The sequence below is a fragment of the Balaenoptera musculus genome, chromosome 20, assembly GCF_009873245.2.
Source record: "Balaenoptera musculus isolate JJ_BM4_2016_0621 chromosome 20, mBalMus1.pri.v3, whole genome shotgun sequence".
NCBI lineage: Eukaryota > Metazoa > Chordata > Mammalia > Artiodactyla > Balaenopteridae > Balaenoptera > Balaenoptera musculus.
Genome location: NC_045804.1, coordinates 57599067 through 57618151, shown reverse-complemented (window position 1 = coordinate 57618151; position 19085 = coordinate 57599067). Strand labels below are relative to the sequence as shown.

Sequence of the window (19085 nt, the reverse complement as noted above, 5' to 3'; positions counted from 1 at the left end):
AGAGGCCCGGGGCTTCCCTGGTGGCACAGTGGTTGAGAATCTGCCTGCTAATGCAGGACACACGGGTTCGAGCCCTGGTCTGGGAAGATCCCACATGCCGCGGAGCAACTGGGCCCGTGAGCCACAACTACTGAGCCTGCGCGTCTGGAGCCTGTGCCCCGCAACGGGAGGGGCCGCGATAGTGAGAGGCCCGCGCACCGCGATGAAGAGTGGCCCCCGCTTGCCGCAACTAGAGAAAGCCCTCGCACGAAACGAAGACCCAACACAGCCCAAATAAATAAATAAATAAATAAAGTAGCTATTAATTAAAAAAAAAAAAAAAACTTGTTAAAAAAACAAAAAACAAAAAAACAAGAGGCCCCAAATGGAGTTGCTGACGCTGAGCCCCACGTCACCAAACTTCACTTAACTGCAGTTTCAGCCTCTCCCAGAAATAGGATCTTAAACCAGGGAATCAGGAATCCCCTGATCAGCACCAGAGAGGTCATCTGCCTGGTGGGCCCAGGCATCCCCTAAAGGGAAGTGACTTTGCAGTAACCAACCTGCTATTTTGCCGAGTATAACTTCCTGTTCTTGCTCCTTCTGCCTGTAAAAGTCTTTCGCTTTGTACGGTTCCTCGGAGTTCCTTTTTATGTGCTAGATCGGGTGCTGCTCTATTTATGAATCATTGAGGAAAGCCAATAAGATCTTTAAAATTTACTCAGTTAAATTTTGTTTTTTTTTTAGCAATAAGAAATGGCTACACTGATTTGCAGAGCAGCTGCACCAGTTTGCATTTCCATCAACAGTGAATGGGAGTTCCAGTTGCTCCATATCCTTGCCTGCACTTGTTTTTATTTTTTTAAACTTCAAGCCATGCTAATTAGACGTGTAGTAATATCTCCCTGTGGTTTCCATTTGCATTTACTTAATCACTCATGACATTGAGCATCTTCTCATGTGTTTATTTGCCGTCCAATTATCTTCTTTGGTGAAGTGTTTAAATCTTTGACCAGTTTTTATTGATTTGCGTGTTTTGTCATTGTTGGGTTTTGTGAGTTTTGCTGAGTTTCCTCATAAATTCAGGAATCAGGTCCTTTATCAGTTTTGTGTTTTGCGGATGCTTCCCTTCCAGTTGGCTTTTCATTTTCTTGACCATGTCTTCTGAAGAGCAGAAGTTTTAAATTTTGATGAAGTCCAATGTATCAGTTTTTAAAAAAATTTTATTTATGGATCATGCTTTTGGTGTTGATTCTAAGAAATCGTTGCCTGACTGAAAGTCACAAAGATTTTCTCCTGTCTTCTTCTAGCAGCTTTCTAGTTTTATTGAGGTTTTCAACCTGTCTTTACCCAACATTGATTATGGCCCAGACAGTGGTCGGAGAGCTGTGGAACCACAGAGGAATGAGATGGTCCTTTGCTCCAGGATCCTCTGGGCCGAGAAGCCGGGGTGGGAGATGAGTCAGCAGGGTGTCAGTCTGGTTGGGGTGCTGTGAACCCTCCTTGCGGTGGGGAAGCAGGACAAGACAGTAGGGGTTAGGTTGAAAGTAGGAATGGGGGTGGGGAGCCATTGTCCTGGGTGTGGAGTGGCCGTGGGGAGGCCTGGAGGCTGGTGACAGAATAGCTGCCCATACTTTGTGGCGCTGGGATCTGAGTGCAGGGCGCCTGGCAGGCGTGGGCAGAGCGCACAGCGGGCCTCATCCCGGAACAAAGAGAAGGTGGGGGCAGCCTGGTGACGTGGCTCATGCCGGGCCCCCTGAGGGTCAGGGAGCTATCTTTCTTCACTGAAAGCCAGTCAGACATGTCAGTATCACAAAGAGCCCATCCTTAGGGGACGGCCACAGTGCTGTTGCATCATTGTCTCAGGCTCCTACCCTGGGGGTGGACCACAGAACCGCTGCTGTCCTGCTGTTCCTTGTAGATTTGCTCCCGAGACCCCTGCGAGGCACCCATGATGACAAGGTCGTCCCAGGAGCAGCCTGTACGTGATCCCTCATATTTGCGGCCATTGTATATATTTAAAACACAATCCTCAAAGCGTGGTGTGCTGGGGAAAGATAGGGCATGCTCCAGGCACTGAATACATTAACCCTGCAAAGGACAGCAGTTGCTTTCATGAGCCAGCTGGCACTACAGGAAAATAGCTGAAGCCTGTGGCTTAGAAAAGAATATTTCAGGAATGTGAAAACAAAAAAGAAATCAGCACGTCCAGCGATTTAACTGAAGCCGGTAACAATAAGGAAACCCAGAGCAATGGCGGAGTCCTGCAGCCCCGGTGGAGGGGTGGGCCTTACCCAGAGGGGTGTCTGCCAGGCCTGGGGTGGCCAGTGCCGCCGTGCGGGCCTGAGTCAGGCCCCTGCATGCTCTGTGCCTGTAGAAGCTCCAGGAAAGTTCTGTTTCCCCCTCGTTTCCTCCTGTGGTCCAGGAGCCAACACAGACCGCTAACAGGGTCGGCGGCTGTGCGGTCCCTCCCTTTGTCCCTCCCCTGCCCTGCTGTCCGGTCCCTGCATCCCTGCACTCGAGGTCCTGCAGACCCAGCTCCTGGGGCCACAGCTGGGAGCCTGGCCCGCCCGCTGCGCTCCTCCACCACCGCCAAGAGCCGAGGCTTCCACACGCCCCCAAAGACACGATGAAAGGGCCCTTCATCTTCCTGGCCCAGTCCCTGCCTCCCTCCCTGGGCCCCCAGGATGAGAGTTCTCCCGGGAGCTTCTTCAGTGCCTTGGACAGACAGACAGGCAGACAGATGGACGGGCTGCCAGGGGCCACCCTGGCCGGCCTCCCGACACGCCTGGGCCACAGCACGCAGCGTGGCTGATCTCCGGCTGAGGCCCTGCCACTCTGAACCCTTCAAGCTCCCATGACTCGGGGCTGCCTTTTCAGAATAATGTCATCGTTATAAAAAACCCACAGCTGCCGACGGGGTCCTTTGTGAGTCTGTCAGGGACCACAGGCCTCTGAAGGTACCGATCAGAGGAGAAGTCCCCCCCTTTCTGAGCAAGAAGCAAGAAGGCAACCAGAGTCCATCTTGGTTTCTTCCCTATACAAGTTCTTTATTTTGTCAAGCTCAAGATTCACTTTGGTTATTCAATTGCTTGTTCCCAAACTCCTAATTTAGGAGCTTGGGATTAACATATACACTCTACTATATATAAAATAGATAACCAAAAATGTCCTACTGTATAGCACAGGGAACTATATTCAATATCTTATAATAACCTATAAGGGAAAAGAATCTGAAAAAGAATATATATATGTATATATAACTGACTCACTTTGCTGTACACCTGAAACTAACACAACACTGTACATCAGCTATACTCCAATAGAAAAAATCCTAAAACAAATCGGTTGTTCCCACTGCCACACCCACACACAGACAGACACACAGATACACACACACACAGACACACAGACACACACAGAGGCACAGACACAGACAGTGCACACACAGATACACATACACACAGACACACACACAGAAGGTCAGAAACTGGCCAGACAGCTCGGGGTCTGTCAGATGAGCCCCCCCTTTTGTCCTGAGGGCCCCCGCCTCTGCCATCTGCAGACGAGTGGAGAGGACCCGGTGGGGAGGAGCACGTCTTCGGGGGAAGAGAAACTTAAGTCGTGATGATTAGAGTATCGGAGGGGAGACGGCCACGGAGGAGGCCTGGCTTGTGACTCGGGGCATCACACGGCAGAGCCCGTGATGGTGCAGAAGGCTTCACGCCGCGCTCTTGCCCTGAGTCAGGGTGCGCGTGTGCGTGCTGGGATCTCCCACCGCAGCTCGGGAATGTTGAGCCACTTTCTCAGCAAGGGGCCTTGGGAGGTGAACCTCCGCGGTTTCTCGTGAGCCCCGTGTACAGGGTGGAGAGTGTGGCCTGGGAGCTGCCCCTCCTGAGTCTGCAGAGCCGGGGCTGCCTTCTTCCTGGCCTCTATTTCCCTTTGGCCAGAGGCCCATGTGGCTAACGTATAGTGAGCCCAGGGGGGCGGTGGATGTGGGGTGGGGCCCCACCTCTCCGCCTGTGGACGGAGGACCCCGGTTTGCATCTGTGCCCTGTAGCGCTGGGGGAGGGGACTTGCGTGCCCCCCATCTCTGTAGGGCAAGTGCATTGAAGTGAGTGGGTGGAGGGCATAGGGTTTTGCTGGGGGTGCTGGGGTCGGGGGCAGCATGCCCTGCAGTGTTTGCATTGTTTTCTAGAGGAAATAGAACAGAATGACTCAGAAGTGGCCGCCCGTTTCCTTGGAAGCTGTGCCACTGACATCATAGGGCTTTGCCCCTTGTCCCACCTGGTTGAGGGGCCCCTGGTAGGAACAAAGAAACAGAAAAGGCTGCATAAAAGGTACTTACACTTGAAACTTTAAATTATTGGGTCCCTAAACCTGTGGTTGCCATTGGCTACCACTTAACAGAGCATCGAACATAAATGCATGTACCGTGATGTTTTGGTTAAGGTGTCTGAAATCTTAGAGCATAAAATTGTAAACAATTATTGACAGTTACGGTGAAACTGCGTTGTCTAGCACAAATTGAAAAAGCCGTCCTTCGGGAATAAAGTCACGAATGGAGATGAATCAGTAGATGATTTTAGAGATTTGGTGTTGAATAACTTCGGGAACTATTTCTCCAGCGCGTTATAAGTTAATGAGATGAATTTCATAAGGCTAATGCTTATACATCAACACGAACCCTGTTTTCAAGGTAATAATGCTGGAAGGCTCCGTATCAATATCCATGGGGTTGTCATCCTGAAAGCAATCTGGGACTGCTTACTTGGTAATTGTTTAGAGGCATTTATAAGTCTTACAGGAGAAGGACTGTCATTGCTTTATGGCTCCGTTTTGTGTTCCCTGATTAATTCAGCAAATACTTTGTGAATCTGGGTGCCTGGCTAGCGAGGGAAGGGCAGGGAGACACTTGCACACATTTCTTCAGTGACAGGCAGGATCTAAACATTCATTAGCTAATGTTGGTTAAGCACCTGCTCAGTGCATCTGGGAACACGGTGATGAACCGGAAGGTAAGGTGCCCCGGGAGCTGCAGTGGGTGGGCCGAGGCTGATGTCTGGCTTTGGTGATAGAAGCTCTGAAGAAATGACCAGGGGCTGTGCGGTGAGCTCCTCCAGAGACTGGAAGGGAAAGGCCTTTTGGAGGAAGGAGCCCCCTCCCCCGCGCCCCCCCCCCCCCCGCCGTGTGAAGAGCTGGAGGGGGGCCTTCCAGTTCAACAGTCCTCCTTGGGAACCAGCTGGGCAGGTCCGAGGGGCTGGAGTAGCTCCCACAGCACACAGGGGAGGGTCTCAGGATGCAGACGGGCAGCCCCACGATGGCCTAGGACTTTGGGGTTGTGACAGAGATCTTGGATTTGCACTCTAAATATAGTGAGAAGCCACAGCAAGTTTCTCCGTAGGGAGGGACGTGATCTGACTTGTGTGGGGTGTTTTGGTGTTTTTTAAAATAATTTTAAAAATTTAAATCGTGGTTAAAAACACACACACATACCATAAAATGTACCATGTTAGCCGTTTTTATGATTTGTGTTTTTAAAGAGCCCTCCGGCTGTTGAGTGGCATTAACTGTTGTGGGCAGGATGGGCAAGAGCAGAGCTGGGGGACCCAGGGATGCTGCGGCATCAGGAGGGGGGCGGGACGGGGAGGGGGCAGGGAAATGCGGGGGAGTCTTGGGCGGGTGAGTATCAGAAAGTCTTGTAGGCAGAGCCTCGCAGGAGGGGCTGGAACATTCCTGGGGGAGGTCTCTGAGGAGGGCCCTGGGGCCTGGATGCCCCCAGACGAGAACGGTGGAGAGGTCTGGGTCTGGCTGCACTGCAGGGCAGAGCTCAGCTGGGCAGTCCCTTGATCTGGAACAAGGTTGAGCGCAGGCCCTGGCTTGGGAAGTGAGCAAATTCCTGGGGCCGCACTGGTCGCTGACAGTGAAGCTGATGGTGACATCTCTGCCTCCGGCCCCGAGCCTGGCACGGAGACGGTGTGAGGAGCACCAGCCTGAAGACGTGCACCAAGCACGGGTCTGGGCGGGAGCGGCGGCCCCAGCTGAGCGCTGGAGTCGGGCAGGAGGACTGCGGGGAAGGGGTGACTCCGGGAGCGAGCTGCCGGAGCTGTGCTCAGTCCATCCGGAGGAGAAGGAGGCCTCGCGGGCTTGGTGCCGGAGCCTGAGCTCCCCCGGCAGCCTTGGGTGTGAGAAGCGGCCCCGGGCCCGGGGGGTAGACCACGGTGCTCTGAGTCTGGGAGGCCGGGAGGGAGGCCTCAAGGATCACAGAAACGGGAAGTCGGGAGAAGCTGCTGAGTCAGGACCGTCTCTGCGCTGTGCTCGGGCAGGTGGCCCCCGGGAAGGCGACAGGCCAGCTGCGTGGCGGGTCGGTGGACAGACGAGGGTAGGAGCCGCGGGGAGGCCCTCCTGCGCTGGGGGAGGCGTCCGGAGGGAGACCCCTGAGCTCGCTTTGGAAGGCGGGTGGGAGATGGCCAGGCCTTCGTTTGTCCCTCCACGTTGCCACCACCTTGTGGATGCCGCATCAGTGGTGGCCGCCCCGCCCCCCGACCCCACCGCCGCCTTCTCCGTGAGCCAGTGGGTAGCCCCGGAGGGTCGGGGAGGGGAGACCGCCCTTGAGGCCTTTCTCCCCCCAGCTCCTCCCGCCGCCCCCGCCCCAGCCCCCGCCCCCAGTGCCACTGAGTTGGTTGGGTTGGTTGCATTTCTCTGTCGAGGCCTCAGCTTCTACTCGTGGTCCAGCTCTCTCCGGATTCCAGCTGCTTCCTCCCCGACCCCGCAGGCTGGGGGTGATAATGTCCTAAGCCCGTGTTGCTCCTCTAGGCCGGCCCAACCCCTTGTAAACGGGTCCTTTTGGAGCTCTCCCCGGTTTCCCAGCTGATGTCCCAGACGGTGGCAGGGGCATCATGTGACTGAGCAAACATTGTGACTCAAGATGCTTTTGCTGAAATGGAGATGAAAGTCTGCGGTTCTCTCCTACCCTATAGCTTTTGTTTTGTTTTGTCTTTCTTATCACATTTTTAAAAATTGTGGTAAAATACACATAATATAAAATTTACTGTCTTAACCATTTTTAAGTGTTTAGTTCCGTGGCATTAAGTACATTCACACTGTTGTGCAACCATCACCACTATCCGTCCCCAGGACTGTTTTTATCTTACAAAACTGAAACTCTGTCCCCATTAAACAACAACTCCTATTCCTCTCTCCCCAAGCCCCTGGCCCCCACCATTTTACTTTCTGTTCCTGTGAATTTGACTCCTCTAAGTACTTCATATAAGTGTAATCATACAAGTGTGTTTGTCTTTTTCTGCCTGGCTTACTTCACTTAGCATAATGTCCTCAAGATTCATCCATGCTGTAGAATGTATCAGAATTTCCTTCCTTTTTAAGACTGAGTAATATTCCACTGGGTGTATAGACCACATTTTGTGTATCCACTCATCCATCAGTGGACACTTGGGTTGCTTCCACCTTTTTTGGCTGTTGTGAATAATGCTGCTATGATCATGGGTGTGCAAATATCTCTTTGAGACCCTGCTTTCAGTTCTTTTGGGAATGTGCCCAGAAGTGGAATCGCTAGATCGTACGGTAAAATCTATTTTTTATTTTTTGAGGAACTGCCGTACTGTTCTCCATAGCAGCTGCACCATGGTACATTCCCAGCAACAGTTCACAAGAGTTCCAGATTTCTCCACATCCTCGCCAACATTTGTTATTTTCTGGTTTGGTTTGGTTTGGTAGTACCCATCCTAATGGGTATGAAGTGGTATCTCATTGTGGTTTTGACTTGCATTTCCCTAATGATTAGTAATGTTGAGCATCTTTTCATGTACTTATTGGCCATGCATATATCTTCTTTGGAGAAATGTCTATTCAAGCCCTTTGTCCATCTTTAAATCAGGTTTGTTTTTGTTGTTGAGTTGCAGGAGTTCTTTATATATTCTGGATATTAGCCCTGCCTTAGTCTGCCTGGGCTGTCATAACAAAATACCATAGACTGAGTGATTTAAACAACAGAAATTGATTTCTTACAGTTCTGGAGGCTGGGAAGTCCAAGAGCAAGGTATGTATGGCTGATTTGGTGTTTGCTGAGGGCTCCCTTCCTGGCTTGCAGACGGCTGCCTTCTCACTATGTCCTCCCATGGCTTTTCATCAGTGTGTGTGCACAGGAGAAAGATCTCTCTCTCCCCCTTTTCTAATAAAGCCACCAATCCTATTGGATTAGGACCCGCCCTTATCACTTCATTTAACCTTACTTTACCTCCTAAAAGCCCTATCTCCAAATGCAATCACACTGAGAATTAGGGCTTCAACATGTAAATGTGGTGGGACAGGAGACACAATTCAGTCCACAGCAAACCCATTTGCCAATATTTTCTTCCGTTCTGTGAGTTGCCATTTTACTCTGTTGATTGTGTTCTTTGATGCACAAAAGTGTTTAATTTTGACATATTCCAATCTGTCTAGTTTTTCTTGTTGCCTGTGCTTTTGGTGTCATATTTAATCATTGCCAAATCCAATGTCATAAAGCTTTTCCCCTGTGTTTTCCTCTAAGAGTTTGACAGTTTGGGCTCTTATATTTAGGTCTTTCATCCATTTTGAGTTCGTTTTTGTATATGGTGTAAGGTAAGGGTTCAACTTCATTCTTTTGGTGTGGATATCCAGTTTTCTCAGCACCATTTGCTGAAAAGACTGTCCTTTGCTATTGAATGGTCTTGGCACTAGACTACAGTTTATATTCTTAGTTACTCTTTCAACAGACCTTTTCAAACTATTCCTATAGAAAGAGCTCTTGGAGGTATTTTATTTCCGTCTCCTTTCTACTGCCTTGGCTCATTCTTTTAATTCCTTGATGTGAAGCCGTGTTATAGGTAAGGAAATAACTACTGATTAGTGGCCACCAGCTCTGTGGGATGCCAGCTTCTTGGTCCAGCTTTGGAGACAGAAGGATGTCCTGGGGCAGCGATTCTCAGGGTTTGGTCTCAATATGGCTCCCAGATTACAGCCTCTCTCTAGGGTCTGCATTTCATATTTAGAGACCAGCTCCTCCTGTTTCTTATTCCAGATTAAGCTCTATTTGTTATGGTCTCCCCCTCGTGGCAGTGTGTCATAGTTTCTCCAGGTCCCTGTTCCACTTCCAGAGTTTGTTTTTGGCTTGAGATGGTATGGCCAGTGCTGTGCAGGTGTTCTTTTCTGTTTAGTTTTTGTCTTATCCCTTCTTGGTCCTTGTTTTCTTTCAATGACTTCTCCTGATAGGATCAGTGAATTTTTGTTTGCCATTTTCCTTCTGATGCTGTGTGGAAACCTGTTCTTTTTTTTTTTTTTTTTTTTTTTTAAAGTAATTTATTTATTTATTTATTAGCTACTTTTATATTTATTTATGTATTTATTTTTGGCTGTGCTGGGTCTTCGGTTCGTGCGAGGGCTTTCTCTAGTTGCGGCAAGTGGGGGCCACTCTTCATCGCGGTGCGGGGACCGCTCTTCATCGCGGTGCGCGGGCCTTTCACTATCGCGGCCCCTCCCGTTGCGGGGCACAGGCTCCAGACGCGCAGGCTCAGTAGTTGTGGCTCACGGGCCCAGCCGCTCCGTGGCATGTGGGATCTTCCCAGACCAGGGCTCGAACCCGCGTCCCCCGCATTAGCAGGCAGACTCTCAACCACTGCGCCACCAGGGAAGCCCCGAAACCTGTTCTTTTCTTTATTTACCGGGAAGGAATCTAAGGCTAACGGTCACGTCGAGACTAACAGGAAATAATAAGCTTCGAAGAGTTTCCTGTGGCCTCCAGCCGAAGTCTGGGATTCCCTTGGCTGCTCCCAAACTAGATTTTCAGGGTAAACGTTCCAGTGTTAGCATAAACGAACCAGGTGCCTGTCTAAGAATCAGCGCCCGAGGAGCTTCCCTCTTCCTCTGGAACTGAGTTTCTCGACCTCGACTCTTGACATTTTAGCCCGGATCATTCTTTGTTGTGGGGCTGCCCTTTGGGTACTGGGATGTCCAGAAGCATCCCTGGCTCTACCCTAGCACCTCCCCCCGCCCCAAGTTGTGACAACCCAAAGCAGCTGCACACATTGCCAAATGTCCCCCTGGAGGCAGAATCAGCCACCCACCCTGCTGAAGAGGTCAAGAGCAAACTGGGCATGTGTTCTAGAAAGCTCTAGCTAGATATTTTCGGCATGCTGTTCACTTGCCTTCTATTTCCTGCCCAGTCCCCTGGTAGTTGAGCTATGTGAACATTCTTAGTTTGTTCGTTCTCAGACTTGAATGCCTCAGTTCTCGGCTTCCTGGGGCTTATTGTACTTGGAGTGCAAACCTCAATGCCCTCTCCCACCCCCAGACACTCCTTATTTTTTTTTTAATTTATTTTTGGCCAAGCCGCGCAGCATGCAGGATCTTAGTTCCCCGACCAGAGATCGAACCCTCGCCCCCTGCAGTGGAAGCGCAGAGTTCTAACCACTGGACCGCCAGGGAAGTCCCTGGACACTCCCTATTATTTGTGATGGTCCAGAATGGTTTCCCAGTCGCCTTTCCGTTTTCTTGCCTTTAAAGGGTAACCAATCCGAGGGTCGAGACAACCCCTCCAGCCCAGGTTCTGAAGGCGGTGATGAAGCAGCCCAGCAGCATGTTGGAGGGGCTCTGACCCTCCCCGGTGCCCGGACACTCATCGTATTCCTAACTGTGTTCCCTCTTCCCTCTCTCTCTTCTATCTTTTCTACTTAACTCCATACAATTAATGAGTTATGGTTTAAAGAGAAGTCGTGCACGATTCTGGCAAGGAAAGAAGCTTGATAATTAAATAAAATGAACAATTTAAGGAAAACACCCCTGGGAAGACCCTCTCCCCGCCCCTGTGGGAGTGAATTCCTAAATTTAACTGTACTGTGGACCCTCGAATAACACGGGTTTGAACAGCGTGGATCTACTTACAAGTGGATGTTTTTCAACAGTGGATGCAGCCATCTTTGAGATGGTTAGGAGGATTTTTAGAAGTCAGGGAATTAGTAATAGAAACTTTTTTTTTCATGATCTTGCACTTGGCCAGAACCCGTCTATTTCTTTTCCGTAAGAAAAGTATCGTTCACCCAGCATTCACGCCCGCGTTTATCTTTCAGCAGCGGGGGCCAGTTCTAGTGACTGTAAGGTGTCTGCCCGAGGTGTTCATCTTCCTCCACGCTTTCCCTCTTTGACGTTGCCAAATGAAAACCGGCCGCTCTGTGTATAAAGAGAGCTCTTTCCTTACGTGGCCCCGGCCAGTGCACGTTGATCCCACCGATCTGCCGCTGGGTGTTGCTGAGTTAATAAAGCAGAGCGGCCCTCAGCTGAACACGGTGAACAGTTGTGGGGGCATCTGGTGTTTGCTGAGTGTCTTCTGGGTGCCATGTCCTCCTTCATCTTCAGTTTTGCGGTGCAGGCACCAGTAACTCCATTTATCGGGCGACGATGTTGAGAATCATAGCGTTCAGCAAGCATGCCCGAGCTCACGCGGTGAACAGTGGAGCTGGATTTTGACCAGGAACACTGGATCCAAAAGCCCGCGTGCTTTCCCGCGGGAGAAAGATTATCCAGGGAGGCCGGACCCAGCCCTGGTGTGTAAGAGCCCATTAAAACTGGGTTTGAATCCTGGCTGTATCATAAACTCTGTGGTCTGGGCAAGTTGCTTAACCTCCCTGAACGGAGGTGACCCTTACCTCGTAGGATTACAGGGAGGGTTTGACACCAGGCCCAGGGTGAGGGGCGAGAGGAGGGTCGGAGAGGAGACGGTGGGAAGCGGATTGGGTGAAAGCCTGCAGAAACTAGGGGTGGGCCTGAGGGCACCTGCCCCCTGCCAGCAGGAGGCCTTCTTGAGAGTGGACAGAGGGCAGGGCCAGAACAGGCCGATTTGGAGATTTGGAGAACACTAGGAAGACACCAGTCCTGCTGGATGGGGGTGGGCGGTGCTTAACAAGGTCCTGGACGTGGAGTGTGGGGAGAAGGGTGCAAAGCTGGCCTTCAGCCTGGCTGGAGCGGTGTCCCCGCCCTCTGCTATCATCCTTTCGTCGTCCGTCCCTGGAAAGCTGCTTTGATCCGGCAGAGCCCACTACCCCCCGCCCCACCCCCAGCATCCCACCCCCTGGCACGCTCCCTACCATTAGGGCTCTCTTCCTGGTTCAAGAGGGGACATTACTTATTTCATTTCTGTGTATTTTGAATTCTGGAAGAAGATGGAATTTGAAGAGCCTGGGTGGTGCACGAGTACAAAATAGAAGCCTCCATCTGGGGAAATAACGGGAAAGACACACGAAGGGAGACAAGGAAAAAGAGCCTGGCAGTGAGGAGGGCCCGCGGGAGGAAGGCCCTCTGTGTACACTTGTCTGGGAGTAATTTGATGGGTTCAAGGTTCTAGGAGAATAAAGAAAGGTGTGATGATACAAATGAAGTAAACCTGAGAATTCTGCCTCAGAGCAAGTAACCAGGCAGCCTTTGAAAAGTGGCTGCATGAAAAAAAAAAAAAAAGTGGCTGCATGTTTTTCAGGTGATTGTCTAGAAGTTTGTCAGGAATTAAGAGTTTAGATCTGGAATTTTGACTGGGATGCCTTTTTCCTCCTCTCCTCTCCCCTCCCCTCCCCTCCTCTCCTCTCCTCCCCTCCCCTCCCCTCTCCTTTCCTTTTCCTTCTTCCTGTCTTCCTTCCTTCCTTTGTTTATTTCTGTTATTGTTATTACTTTTTTTTTTTTTTTTTTTTTTTTGCCAAGGACTTAGGGCAACATTGGGGAAATTTTCTATCATCTTTCTTCTGCTTTTCCTCTTCACATTCTTTCTTCCTTCTGGAGAATAAACAAGAGCCATTTCATTTCAGGGGTGACCTGGGCAGATTTTGGAAAGCATAGATGCATTGCAGAATCACCTATGTTTTCATCAAGTAAGCCCTGCAATAATCATCTCTAAGTAGTTGCAATCATCACGTAAAAGGGCGCCTTCATGAAACGTATTTTATTTCTCGTCTCTGTGAGTCAAACTAACATGTTACTGGTTGTTCCTGCGGTCCTGGATAAAATTCATCAGTAATTCTCTCCAAGAATCACTCAGGCTATGTTCGTTCATTTTATATTTATATTCATTTAATAAAATTAGTTGCTCTATAGGTCTTAACCTAGGAATTCTTTCATTGTTGCTGTGGAAACCAGAATTAAAAATTGTGGGCCGAGAAAGAAAAATAGCTGCAGCTGAACATCGTAAAATACACGAGAAGTGGTTTTTTAACTATAGAATTTTAAAAAAATCATGATACCTGGAACCAAGCTGAGACTACTGAACTAATCATATAACTGAAATCGTGGATAATTTTTCTCAAAAACACTTTAGAAAACAAATTGCTGTCTTAAAAATATTATTTTCACAGGACTTCCCTGGTGGTCCAGTGGTAAAGAATCTGCCTTGCAATGCAGGGGACATGGGTTCGATCCCTGGTCAGGGAACTAAGATCCCCCAGGCTGCGGGGCAGCTAAGCCCGCGTGCCACAACTACTGAGCTCGCACGCCACAAACTACAGAGCCCGCGCGCCACAACTAGAGAGAGAAAACCCCCGCACCCCAACCAGAGAGAAGCCTGTGCGCTGCAACAAAAGATCCCGCATGCTGCAACTAAGGCCCAACGCAGCCAAAAATAAATAATAAATAAATCTTTTAAAAAATACTATTTTCACCTGTAGCCACATTGGCACAGCTGCCAGGATAGCAGTGCTGCAGAATGAGCCCCAGGTGGGGTCTTGGACCCCCTGCCACCAGCTAATCCCTTTAAGTAGGAGCAGGAACTGGATGGCCCTGGCTGGGACGCTGTGGGTTGAAATGGTGTCCCTGGGAAAGGAGAGAAGAATGGGAGGAGGTCCCCACTGCGCCAGGCTGGGGGCGGTGGGCAGCCTGTTCTTTTTCTCAGAGGGGCGGACAGGGTACCCTGGGGTGCGGTGAGGGGAGAGGAGGCCCAGGGCCGCTGAGCACCAGCTGCGATCCCGGGGGGCAGTTATTTAGCCCCGGGTCCTGTGAGTGTGGCCACTGGCATTAGCTGTCACCTAGCGGTGTTTGTTTGTTTGTTTGTTTAAATTTTTATTGGAGTATAGTTGCTTGACAGTGTTGTGTTAGTTTCTGCTGTACAGCAAAGTGAATCAGCTATACATATACATATAGCCCCTCTTTTTTGGATTTCCTTCCGAGTGATGTTTTTTAAAGTGCTTTTTTTCGGTTTGTTTCATGTCTGCGGTTTTGGTCTTCTGTCTCACATCTCTGGTCATGAGAGTCCACGGGGACAGCAGAGTCAGGGTCCCATTGTGCTACTGAGAACAAAATGGGCTCCGAGAGGTTAAGAGATGGCCGGCCCACCTCCTCAGCCTTGATCGAAGGACTCAGGCTGTCTTGCTTGCCTTTGGACGGGGATTCACACTTCCCCACCCCCCAGGTCTTTAACCGAATCCTGCTCCTTTGCATAAATTGTCTTTCATAGAATATTTTAGTTAGGGCGGGTAACTCTGCCCTATGATGTCAGGTCTGCCCAATTAAAATCTGCCCTATTAATGTTTTAAAATTTATTTAACAGATTTATTGAGGGTGCCCTATTAATTTTTGATACCATTTTTGTCCAAAAGAAGAAAAAACCTGTGCTTCTGTGAAATCTGATTTTCAAGTAATTCATTTATGTCTATTTGGAAACTACGTAAGTTGCTCAATTATCAGCCCTAAAACGGCAAGACTTACGGACATAACATGTCTTGACTCAAGCTGACCTGTTTTACGTGGGGATATATATATATATATATATATATATATATATATATCCAGTATATATATGTATATGCAGTAAGACTGTTCTAGGTGCCCCTGACCAAGGAGAAGCCATCATTTTGCCAAAGAGTAATGTCAGAGCATCAGTAATATTGCACTTTTTTTTAAAAAAAATGCATTTATTTTTGGCTGCATTGGGTCTTTGTTGCTGCGTGCGGGCTTTCTCTAGTTGCGGCGAGCAGGGGCTACTCCTCGTTGCGGTGCGCGGGCTTCTCATTGCGGTGGCTTCTCTTGTTGCGGAGCATGGGCTCTCAGTGCGTGGGCTTCAGTAGTTGTGACTCGCGGGCTCTAGAGTGCAGGCTCAGTAGTTATGGCGCACGGGCTTAGTTGCTCCACGGCATGTGAGTTCTTCCCGGACCAGCGCTCAAACCCGTGTCCCCTGCATTGGCAGGCGGATTCTTAACTACTGAGCCACCAGGGAAGCCCGCACATGTGTTGTTAATAGTTTGGTGAAAGCTGCTGTGAAGCCAGAGAAAGGAACCTGCTGCAAAGGTACCTTCTCAGTAGAAAGATGCTCTACGTGCAGCCCCATCCCGAAGGCTCGTTCTCCGTGACCACGGTGGCGCCCACGGTGCATGGGGATGGATCTCTGTGATATCTCTCAGCAGGTTCAAGTGTGGACACACGCTTCTTCTTTTCTGCTCTTGTACAGAAGGACCCACTGGGACAAACATGAGGAGCGCAGCCAAGCCCTGGAGTCCAGCCACCAGAGTCGGAAGCCATGGGGTGGACCGCGTGCGCCCCCTCCCCGCCCCCTCTCCCGGCATGAAGAGCTCCAAGTCGTCCACCTCGCTGGCATTTGAGTCCCGACTCAGCAAGGTATGGACGGGACACGCAGGGCAGGGCTGCTGGGCGCCCCGTGACAGTGAGCAAGGCCCCAGGAGCCCCGGCATAGCTTGACCTAAAGGCGCAGAGCAAAGGGGATGCAGTCGGAGTGCCCTGGGGTGGAGAGGGGAAATGTGCAGGTTAACAGGGTGGCTGGGATCCCCTGCCCTGGACCATGTGGACTCTCCAGCCAGAGTTTGCCCCCAACGCCCACTAGACGGGCTCAGCGTCACCAGGATCCTGAGAATCCAGGTGTCAGCTCCCCACCCGCCTGCAGCTGGGCCCCCTCCTCTCCGTGTTCCTTCCCCCTGGCCCGGGCAGCCCCTGGGGGCTCCACTGCTGGCTCCTCCTCACCCCCCAGGGGCTCCTAATGTCCGGTGGGCCGGGGCGCCTCCTTCCTCACCCTGAGATGAAACTCAGAGACCGTGTCGCCTACCTACACACACACTTTGGAGAAGTCAGTGTAGTATCCTAACTATAAAAGCCAAACAAAAGGAACATCGCTTACAGGTAAATAATCCGCATTTCCACCCACGTCTGCCTGCGCGTGATTCCGCTGAAGGACCCCATGCTCCTTGGAGCCCTGTGGACGTGGCAGCTCCGGGCAGACGGATTCAGGGTTGTTGTGCTGATGTCTCAGATACCAGGAAGGCTGGGGGGGGCGGGCGCGTGACGTGTTGATTTGAATGCTGAGCACTCTTGGTAAAGTTCTGAACCCAAGTGCAGTCTCCCCTCGTTACTCTTAGAAAGTTGAGTGTATCTTAAAGTTGTGCAAGAAATACACTGTTTTTACATGTAAAACAAAGGGATGCCGTTGGCTCGGATAACAATAAGAAGATGCTCCGCCGCTGAGTGTCTGTGGAATCCGTGAGACGTGTGGGATGCAGGGCAGTTCTTTGTGCAAGATCGTCACGTTCACGGTCTCCATCCTCCCGTCCCTTAGGTGCCCGTAGCACCTCCAATTGCAGTGGCAACTAAAGATGCCCTCACAAATTTCCGACACACTCCCTGAAGGACAGCACCGTCCCTGGTGAGGACACTTGTTCTAGGTGACAGCTTCTGCTCTCATGAATTTTAACACCGTGTGTGGATGACCCACAAATTTGCATCTCCAGCCAGCACTCCTCCAACTGCCTTTGTGACACCACCTCTTGGATGTCTACAAGGCACCTTGAAGGTGACCTATGCAAAACTGAATCTGTTCTTCCTCCTCTTCATCTCTCTCCTGCCCCCCCAAACCTGCCGCCCCTGGTGACTCTTCCCATTTGAGTAAACAGAAACTCTGTCCTTTAGTCGCTCAGGCCTGAGCCCGTGGCCTCATCCTTGGACCCTCCTTTTCTCACATCCCATGGTCCGTCGGCAAAATGCCATCTACCTTAAAAATAGATGTCAACTCCCACCAGCTCCCACCGCCTCCTGGGGACCACCAGGGACATGCCGCCACCTTCCTGCTTTTGACTTGAGGCCTGTGCTCCGTTCTCAGCAGAAGCTGAGTGGTCCTTTCTACACAAGTCATGTCACTTCTCTGCTTAATACGCTCCCGGCTCTCCCCACCGACTCAGAGGGGAGCAAAGTCCAACCCCTACCGCCACCCAGGCTGCCCAGGCTCCGGACACATGGCCTCCAGGTGCCCTGGCGCCGTCCCTCGTGCGAGCCAGGTGTGGTAGCCGCCCTTCAGCCTGGGGCATCCCTCCCTCCACCCTTGCACTCTGCCGCTTCTCCTCCCCTAAGTCTGTGCTCAAGGTCACCTTGTCAGGTGCGCCCCTGACCAGTCTGTGTAAAGTGTGGCCTCGGCCCGTCCTCCTCGCCCTGCCTCGTTTTCCTTCTCAGCTCTTAGGACCGTCACACCCACCTGCGTGGTTACTCTCGTCTCCCCGTGGCTAGACTGGAAGCCCCACGAGGGCCGGGACCATCTGCTCTTTCGTTTGTCACAAGCTGTGCCCTTCACGCTTAGGAGAGCACCTGCTACCTGGCAGCGCTCGGTGTGGCTTGAATGCCCGAGCACACCTGTTCTCCTGGGGGTGATGGATGTGGGAATAGGAGGAGCTCGCTCGGAGAGGGGGTCGGGACCCCGGGCCGCACTGGGACCCCCAGCTCTGCCCCTTTCTAGCTGTGAAACGTCAGGCAAGCTATGTAGCTGCCCTGAGCTCCGAGGTGGGATGAGCACTGTATTTGCCACAAGGAGTAAATGTGGATAAAGTGTCCTACGTATAATTTTGATTATTATTCTATTATCCCAGACTTGACTGTTATTTCCATGATTTTAATTTTTATTATCTTTGACCTAGAGCACATTTGGGAGACATCTCTAATATGGATTTTGAACGAATACATACATTTCCCCCAGAACAGACCCTTAGAGCCTCTGGAATACATTAAAATATTCTAGAAGCAGTGTTTCAAAAAAGGTCTGAAGCTCGTGTGTTTCCTGAAGACAATGAAACGGTGGCCGCTCCGCCTTTGATCGGTGTGTGTTTGGGAAACTTGTTCCACGCGGAAAATGTCGGGGGAAAAGCAAATACTCCTGTGGAGACTCTCAGCTCTCGTCCTGGTCCTTGGGATCCCCAGGCCCGATCCTGTAGAAGAGGATGACGGGGCCTGGGGGAGGGAGTAGCAGAGAGCCATACCCCCCTGTACCCGCCTGGCTCTGACCCTCGCTGCTGTGCGCCTCAGTGGACAGAGGAAGAGGACAAAAAACCCGGAGAACAGAAGAGAAAGAGGCAACAGCGACGGACAGAAGAGCAAGCAGATTTCCCCCTGAGTATTTACTACGGAAATCTGTGAGCGTTCAGAGAAGTTGAATTACACAGTGAGCACAGCGTCCCACCACCTGGATGCCACAGTTAACGTCTTACTACGACTGCTTTGTAGGAGATGGACACATATGGGATGGACAGATGTGTTTTCACTGGCCCCAAATAGGAAAACTAAAACAAATGCACCAAAAGTAGGACAAAATACGCTACTGCAGATGCTGGCCTGAGCTGAAGGAGCCCTGGGGGAGCAGGTGGGGGAACAGGAGCCTGGATGGGACGGGGTGGGGTGGGGGGCTACCGTGAGTCTTCCTTGTGTCTCTGAGCACAGCACAGGGAGGCAAGTACCCGGACTGCTCTGATGCAGACAGGCTGTGTCACGCCGGCCACTTACGCGGCCCAAGTCTATTAGTCAGGACTCTCCTGGTCGCAAATGGCAAAACATTGGCTTGAGCAGAAAAGAAATATATGGAACAGATCTGAGGTTCCCGGGTCACTGTGTGCAGGCCAAAGGTGCAAGACCGGAGCACAGAGAGGCCAGGACCACAGACTGGGGTGTCCCAGGACTTCGTGTCACCTGTCTCTGCTTCTCTGCCACCTGCACGTGGTATGAAGCACGGCTGCCAGCCGGCCCAAGTCTCCCTCATCCCTTGGAAGGCCCAGCTGCTTCTTTGCTTCTGGCTGGTTAAAAACAAAAGCAAGAGAAAAATCGGCTAGGCACGAGTC

At 51.0% G+C, this 19085-nt stretch overlaps 1 protein-coding gene across 5 annotated transcripts in view; it reads left to right on the top strand.

Moving 5' to 3' along the window:
• Positions 1–19085, top strand: part of SPECC1 (sperm antigen with calponin homology and coiled-coil domains 1) — a 256135-nt gene that overhangs the window by 54588 nt on the left and 182462 nt on the right. For all 5 annotated transcript variants that reach the window (XM_036836780.1, XM_036836784.1, XM_036836781.1 and 2 more), the window contains one exon: positions 15434–15600. In XM_036836780.1, the coding sequence (XP_036692675.1) occupies positions 15454–15600 (147 nt within the window). In that variant the 5' untranslated portion in view covers positions 15434–15453. The remainder of the gene's footprint in view (positions 1–15433; positions 15601–19085) is intronic.